This window comes from Nicotiana tabacum, chromosome 16, assembly GCF_000715075.1.
Source record: "Nicotiana tabacum cultivar K326 chromosome 16, ASM71507v2, whole genome shotgun sequence".
Taxonomy (NCBI): Eukaryota; Viridiplantae; Streptophyta; class Magnoliopsida; order Solanales; family Solanaceae; genus Nicotiana; species Nicotiana tabacum.
Window position 1 is genome coordinate 101340874 of NC_134095.1, and position 8749 is coordinate 101349622.

General features: G+C 36.7%; 1 protein-coding gene across 1 annotated transcript; it reads right to left on the reverse strand.

Annotated features, from left to right (window-relative positions):
* Positions 1–228: 228 nt before the first annotated feature.
* On the reverse strand, positions 229–8294 carry LOC107824593 (actin-related protein 3). The gene is made up of 9 exons (XM_016651394.2): positions 7942–8294; positions 7395–7854; positions 3603–3749; positions 2496–2588; positions 2133–2252; positions 1500–1610; positions 1233–1358; positions 1033–1131; positions 229–867 (listed from the first exon to the last, which is right to left on the reverse strand). Exons 1-9 carry the CDS (start codon positions 7989–7991, stop codon positions 787–789), a joined length of 1287 nt encoding a protein of 428 aa, XP_016506880.1. The 5' UTR covers positions 7992–8294; the 3' UTR covers positions 229–786.
* Between the last annotated feature and the right edge of the window lie 455 nt (positions 8295–8749).

An 8749-nucleotide genomic window follows, 5' to 3' on the forward strand; every position in this document is an offset into this window, starting at 1 on the left:
ACACAAGTACATCAAGAAAGGAGTGGGGGAAAAACCACCTTTTATTAGGCCTCCGTATTAACAACAAACAAATCAATTTTTCTGTAACTGCTTATGAAAACCCAAACTGAAATCTTTCCATCCGGACTTACCAAAAGCTAAGAGTAATGAAACTGACTTTTAAAAAAACGATCATAAAAGCTCTGACATGCAGATTAAATTGCACTGGACAAACTGACTAGGATACAATACCAAAAAGAATGAAGATTCATTAGTGAAAATCAAATATACAGGTACTGCTGTATGATTAGAATACGTCTACAGAGAAAACGAGCTTCCGCGTGATTCTACAATCCCCTAATCAATCCTTTAAATATCATTGAAAAACAAAAATCTACCTCCATTTCTTTGAAGCTTATTATCTTGGCTTCTTAACAAAATAAAACTGGTAAATCCCTAGATTGAGCTGAACACTGAGAAAATAACATTCAGCTCAGTAAATGTCTTCTAACCAATCTGTGAAGTCATCTGCCAAATGGAAGTGCCAACCAATCCTGCCGATAACAGCAATTTCCCCCCAGGCAAGACCACATGTGCAGCTCATGGAGAAAAATAACCATTCTGTTACAGCTCAGTCCATCACAGTATATTCCACACAGCCTCCAACCCGTTAACATAACTGAAGATGCCCGCAGGTGTAGGATTTCAACTTGGAGCTGAACACAAGGATGGAAGGATCAAGCTTGTCGAATGTGAACATCTTGAGAATAAGTGCCTTAACAATCATCAGTTGGGATTGGATCAATATCAATACATTCCCTTAAATACAGGGTTTGTGCGGCATATGCTAGCTCCATATTCCTCGTATTCTGCCTTTGTATGGCAAGCCTAACATAAAAAGAAAACAATTGGTCATCCAAAAAGAGATTTAAATTCTCCTACTCCAATGGAATACATAAACCAGCAAATTACACGATTAAGTTCCTTTTCCGTAATTAACTACAATTAAAAAAAAAAAAAAAAAAAGAAGTAGAAACTAAAGTATTAACATACCGCAAAAAATTCCGGAGTTGAAGCTAGTACAGAACCTCCAAACCAAACTGCATATCTCTGGATAGGATTGCTGACAACATTCACTTCAACTGGTTGTGCCTGAGTTTAAAATTCCAGCAATCAAACAAGCTTAATATATGGGAGACAACATTTATTTGTCACCTAAAATTCAGGCAAGAATGAGAGGGAAAAAGGCTTACTTTGACATTTCCACCTAACCGAGCATCTGATGCATGAACACGGTCATCCACAATCTTCTTGAGATCTCGCTGCAATCTTCTATGGAAGTCTTTGAACATGGTTGATCCTCCGGATAGAACAATATTCTGAATTTCCAAAAATGCAGAATGCATCACACTCACATTGAGGAGGATGTTCATACACGACTTCAGTTCATTCGAGATATGAGGAACCTTTTCTTCTGAATCACTAGAGAATAGTTCTATGGAATTCAGCAACAAAATTACCTTATATAAAGCTCTTCTTGTGTCAATTGGAGCAGACTGGATACATTTGTCAATCACATCAGGTAAAGGGGTCGTAAAATCACTATTATAGATCTCAGGATTGAAGAAAACCTGTGAACACAAACAAAACTTAAAATCTGAAGCTAATCACCATGAAAGTTCTCCTATTTTTACCCAGCAATATGTTGATTTAAGCCCAAAGCTCCTTTTTGTTCCTTTTAATTTCTCCCACCCCCTCAGTGGTTCCCAGATTATCACCCTGCATGACTCGAGCACCAGATTGGTAGGTCGGAGGTCAAGACGCTTACCCCAAAATCTTAACATGAATAAATATATCTTACAAGAGACTAGAAGTCAAATGAGCATGAAAACTAGATTTCTTTAATTTACGTGGGTTTTTTCGGTTAAATTAGGGTTTAGCAAAAGAGATACACTTCATGCAGAAAAAGAAGCAGGGTTTGAGCTGTACATTTCTGGACAATTCAAGAGATTTGGGTAAACATGAAGTAGACAATGCTAATTCATTGATCCAGCATCTTGTATAACCTCAACTCCAGTAGGCTTAAAAGCACATTGAAAGTAAAAGTTTAGAGCTCAAAAGATTCAGAAAATTGAAGGTAGAGGACAACAAACCTCAGGACCAAGAAATCGCTCATAGCCAACATCACATGAATATGGTGCTCCTGTCTTTGGTTTTGTACCTCTCCATTGCTTGATGTACTTCCCTGGCTCTTTATCATGCTTATTAAACTCCTGAAATCATTTGACAATAAGGACCTATTACAAGCAAAAATCAGTTGTAACCTCTAGTCTCAAATGCAAAAGAGGATTCTGAGGAGTTAAAATCTTGGGATAAGTAGATTTCCCTAATTCAAGCAAACATAGAATAGATGAGTCAAGTTTGAGCACTGGATGGATTCTCAGAAAGAACTTCAAACTTTTTTTAAACTAATCTTTCAACTTATTCATTTATGGGCCCATAAAAATAGATAATACCTTCACAATGTCAGAACAAGTATAGCAATACATTTCCTTCACTTTTCGTGCTACTTCTAAGGAATCCTCTGCTGGAACATGCTCTCCCCTTTCCTATATTTAACAAAATAAAAATAAATTTAAATCTTTTGAAGCTTGATTAAACAATCAGATACCCTCTCAAAACTCAAAGCTAGGCATCAATCCACCCAAGATGCTCATATACGTTAAGGACATTTGGTAATTGGGTAAACAGGAGGCTTTCCAGAAAATGAAAACAATATTTGCTTGTTTTATTTTGCTAACTTAACAATTAACGAAAAGAAAACACAACACATATAACATAACATCAATTGTTGTTTATTTTGTTTCATAAAATAAATAGGCACTAAGAAACTTTGCAACGGCAGTATTCAGAAGAAGATACTTCAGTAGGGAATGGTCTGTACGCAAAAGAAAAGTAAAGTACTACAATTTTCAGATAAAATGTTTTGTGCAGCGATTTAAAAAGAACTCTGCAAATCTTGATTATCCATGAAGGTTGTGAATATCAGCTAACAGAAGCAAATAAGAAAATAAAGTAAACCAAAAATAACCCTGCTGGATAATGATTGGGATCAAGATTAATGCTGCCAGTAATAACCTCAGTTCCATTGTCCAGGTAAAGAATCTTCAGATGCTTCATTTGGTTTCCAAGAATGTTCAAGGCAAGAAGGGGGGACCAAATTTATGACCTGTTCCATCCCAACATAATGATGAAATGGCTGAAACTAGGTATTGCTACTATCAGTATACTCATTTGAACCAGAGGCTTGTGTGCTACAGGAGATAGCTCCCCTTCTACAATTAAAGAATGCGATTACTTGTAAAGGTTATATACACAAAACTACTCCATGTCCTTGTTTCATCTCTTGGATAGTTGCAACTTCAAGAGATTTCTAATAGCAATAACATTGAGACACAATTCAGGATATCACAATCCTATGTTGTTCATCCGACCCAATAGATTAGTAACAGTCAAGGAAAAGTAGTGAACATGCATTTTTAATTATTAGCGACACATATTTCTATTCTACCACATTACGGAAATGTTGTACTAAAGTCATAAAGAGACAAGAACTGATATACCTTCATGAGCTGTTGAATGAAAAGAGTAACATCTTTCCCAGCAACAGGGATTGACTTAATGCTACTCCCAATAACATAACCTTCAGCAACAGGTACAACATGGGTAGCACCATCTCCAACATCCACTACGATTCCAGTCATCTCACACTAAAGAAAAAACATATAACAACAATTACAAGAAATGTCAAATTGGTAGACCACAACTGTTAAGTTCAGTTTCTGGGACAATGGTATGCATGTCATTTATGATAAAAAAGAAGACAACAGATAAACAGGATATTGTATCAAGCAAGCAATGGACATACCAAATATAGCTTGTCATGCAACCCAGTACTTTCTCTCTCCATAGGCAATGTTCATTTTCTCATTTTTCTACTAGAAAAGAAAAGAATGAAGATACAAGGTTGGAACAGACTCCTTGACCCTTACCTTTTTTTCTGATAAGGTCCTTGACCCTTATTTTCCTTGACATGACAAAGATACCAGGGGATAATACTGGGTATGTTGTTGTTGTTTATTCTGATAAGGTCGTTGAAAGTGCATATAGGAGTAGACGAACTTCAACAAGAATGAGTTTTCAGTATAAGGAAATCAATGATTGATGGTGTCCTTACAATCAGAATACTACCTTGCTTGACAATTTCTCTGGAGTGTACTCTGGTTTTCTGGAAAACTCATACTTGGTATGTCTATTGCATGCTTTTAGGAAAGGTAAAGCGCATATGCACTGGCCATGCTATAGTACAGTGCAGCTGAGCCAAGCCAGCCAACAACTTGCTTGACCTCAATTGCTTTGACTTGAAAGCGACTCAATTTTGTCAAGCTGAAGTTGCATGCAGATAACTCTTTAAGTTCCTAATAAGTCCCAATTTATTCACTCTGTCCAACATGACACAATATTCAGGATGTCCTAAGTTGTTTGACACGCTTTTTACAATGATGACACAATTTTTTTGAGATATACAATGATGACACAATTTTTGCATAGGTAGTAAATACCACTATAGATACTACTGATTCATAACCAATTGATAAGTTTTATCCAAATTTTTTTTTATACAACAATAACAACAACAAACCCAGTGTAATTCCACAAGTGGGGTCTGGGGAGGGTAGTATGTATGCATATCTTATCTCTACCTTGTGAAGGTAGAGACATAGTTTCTGATAAGATAAGTAAAATAAGTTTTATCCAAGTTCAACAATGAGTAAAAGTTTTAAGTAAATATGATTTTCATATATGTCGATAAACAACAACCTAACATCTTTTATCTACTATTACAAACATAATTTATAAATCAATCTAACCTCTTAACTCTTTTATGGGGTATCAAACTATGTCACTGAAAAGGAAATATGTATTTTCTCCAACACGTCACTCCTATATCACCTTCTTCCTCATATTCTACAACTGAAACCACACTTTGGATCCATCACTACAGTTAGGGTGTTCTTAACCAGTTGAAGTAAACCAGTAAGTCCCAGTAAACAACTCAGACCAACCAATCAGAAAAGCAGATAAACACAAAAATACAGCTACCTAATTAATTCTTGTGACATGCCAAGCCAAGTACCACAAGGCAACCGAAATCTCCAAACACCACAATCTCCTATCCCAACCATCTCCAGTGACTAAAACCAAGAGAAAAAGGAATTAAGGAAAAAAGAAATGGGGGAAGGGGATATCCAGAGGGACAATTCAACTCAAGATGCAAGATAAGCTTTCTAGGGCTTTCATACAATAGTTACTTTGATTGTGGCCTCAATGATTCATTTATTATTCTGCTACGTTGATTACATAAAATCAAACTTCCCGCATACAAGGTCTATACAAAAAGTAAAGGCTATACATAGAAGAAACCAATCATCTATACCGATTTGGATATATGGGGAAGTTTTCTCTTTCTGTGCAGTTTTTGTCCTTATCAAAAAAAACGAAGAGGTAAAGATTCTAACTGGGAAGATACATACTTTCCACCTTAAAATTATCCCGCACATACCAAAACTTGGGGGCAACCTTTTGCCCCCCTAGTCTTGTTAAAAGTGAGTCTAATACCCAATTGCAACCAAAAAGAAAAATCAATATTGTCGTGGGTGGTGTTCTACATACTCCGCCACGTCAAATGCTACACTAGAGGCTCGTCGGACACCACTTAGCTTTAATCTTTTCACTCCTTTTTTCTATTTCCCTCTTTATCCCCCTAATTTTTTACTTCTTCTCCAAACTTCTTTTTTAATTTCATCTTCCACGTAAGAAGATAGGAGTTTAGCGATTGCCAGAAAACATTGCCTGCGAACCCTCAATCTTCAACCTTTCCTCCGCTATATTTCCCTCCCTCTTCCCGTAATCCAAAATTTTGCCCCATCATCACTTCATCTCTCTTTCACCCTCTCGTTTTCCCTCCCCCTCTCTCAAGATCCGAAATGTATATTATCTAAAAAGATCTTATATACACTTTAGTCTGTCCCTAACAATTTTATATCTTTTCTTTCAAAGAAGGTTTTTCTTAAAGGTGCTACTCCACAATCACTTTAAATATGACAATTAATCGACTACACCTTAAACAGTCAAATATGACATAATATTTTTGATGTTATCTTGTCTTTACATCATCTAATGATTACAAATTGATTGGATTTTATGAATAATTAATTTTATTTTCACAGTTAAAAGTTTTTAAACCTGAGTACAGTGAAATGGGGATATTTTTAGGTTGCGTCTCTTTTAGTATTCTGGAAACTTGCAAAAGTGTTTGTTTGGTAATGTTTCCAAAATTTGCGTCAAGAGTTAGCTTCTTTTTTCTTTCCTTTTGAAGGTTCTGGAAAAAATAAAAAGTTAAAACTTTTTTGCAAGTTCATGAATAAAAATTGACCAAACAAACATCTTTCAGCAAACTACTTGCAATATTGTTTTGTAATTCTCCAAAGACGCAAACAAACCCAGCATTACTAATCTCAAATGTTGTATAAGAGCTTGAAAGAAGCTCTCATTGCTCTTTTTAGATTCTTGTGAAGAACCAACAAGGGTTAAAATTAAGAAACATTATAAAAGAAAAGGAGTCCATCTCATCTCCCTTATTCCTCCTCTTCTCCTTCTTGTTCACCCCACAAGACTCCCTTTTTCTCCATCTCCATTTTCTTCTTCTACTTCGAAACACCACCCGTCACCCCACAATGCCAGCCCAAGACCGCTCCCTCCCAGTGAGTCTCCTCACACACCCTTCCAGATACTATTTTTCCCTTATAGCTTCTTCTCCTCCTCTTTTCCCCCAGCCCCTCCAACCAGAGACTCTTCTTCTCCTTTCATCTATGTCCTTCATTTTTCAATTTCATTTGGTCCTTTTTCCCCTCCTTTCTTCTCCTCCCAGACACCTCATGTCACCCATGTGTCATCCACTCCCAATAACAGCTCGAAACTCCAGTCAAACCATCACACCAGACACATATCCTCCTCTGCACATTCTCTCATAACATAGGCAACAATCTGAACTTCGAGAAACACAACAAGTTTTACACTATGCACATCAATTTGGTCACTCCCCTCAATCTTTTTATCAATAAAAGTGACATCATTGAAGTTAGTCCTTATATTGTGAGAAACTAGAGCAAATAATGGACAATTGAAGAATCCAAGCTATCATCTATTACACAGTAATACTCTAGACAAAACAAAGCTACTTGCGAAGCTATAATAGATCATAAAAATGTTAATACCATAAAATATCCAACCCCATATATCATCAAAATCCCAAAAATAAACCACGACAAAGTTCTTAAAGCTAGGCTGCCAACCTTAGATGCTGTGTACCCAGCTGCCAGAGCAAGAACCGGCTGCACAGCTATATAAAGTCCCGGAACATTGAAAGTCTCAAACATAATTTCACCGGTATATTCGCGGTTCTCCGGTGCAGTCATAGGGCTTTCAGTCAACAGAAAATAGTGATCCTCAGGGTCACAGCGCAGATAATTGAATATGCACTGCTGCCAGAACCGCTCCATTGCATCCCAGTTATCAACTTGTCCATGTTTAATAGGATAGCTAAGATTGTAAGTGCTACTAGATTTAGATCTACTCACTGCCTCTTCCCCAATAAAGAAATCAAGATCAGCCATAACTCCTGCACTGTACTGAGCTAAGTTGCTGCTCTTAGTCAAAGCTCGAGGCTGATTGATAAATGATTCGTTAACAGCGACAACTGTAGGCAGTATGAAAGATGGTTCAACATTTCCAGCAAAACCCATTTTTGTATACCTGAAAATAAGAGAGAAAAACAAACTTTTGGAATCAAAATGTCGTTGAGGAATTTTATCAAACAGGTGGAGGATAATGATATAATACCCGGTTCCATTGTCAATCACTACAGCTGAGCGAGAGGTAGAAGGGTCCATAATGAATTCAAGAAGGAATACGAAAGGTTGAATGTGCTGTGATGGATCTGCAGTTGAGATCCAAAGAAGGGTTTAAAGGGGATGATCATGGTCGTAAAGGTTTCAATTCGTCCATTCTTTTCATAGAATAAGGTGAAGAAAGAGTTTGGAATTCATCAAAGTGATCATCGTCTAGTAACGTATGAGAATCAGCCGTTCTTCAATATTGCCTTTTCTGGATTGAATATGGATTCCTTTCTTGGCAATCAAACAAAATGTTTTCAAGTCTTTATCGGTGGTTTGCTTGAATTTACTTTCGTCCACGGCAAGTGGGGCTTCTTAGGAGTAATATATAGATGTTCCACATTGGCTGCTTTCGCTTAAACTACTAGACTCCATGTGGATCCTAAAGTGTTATGGTCGGCCACGGTACGGCTGTCCAATTTAGAATTTTTTTTTAAGAAACTGTAATACTAATATTTTATTAGTACTACTAAGAACCAGTCATATTACATGTCATAGAGATGCCACCTAGGACATTTTGGTTACCAAGTTCAACCAACTTAGTATATAACATATCATCCGAAATAAACTTAATAAAATGTGTTCCACCTTTGTCTGCTAGGAATTGGTTTTCAACAAAATATCGTGAGACTACAAAATTCGTGACTTGATTTAATTTGGACTGCTTGGAAGCTTCCTTTGCCAAACTGTTAGATACTTGATTTGCTTGCCTAAAAATATGTATGACCACCACCTACTCCATCTGGTGCATCAAC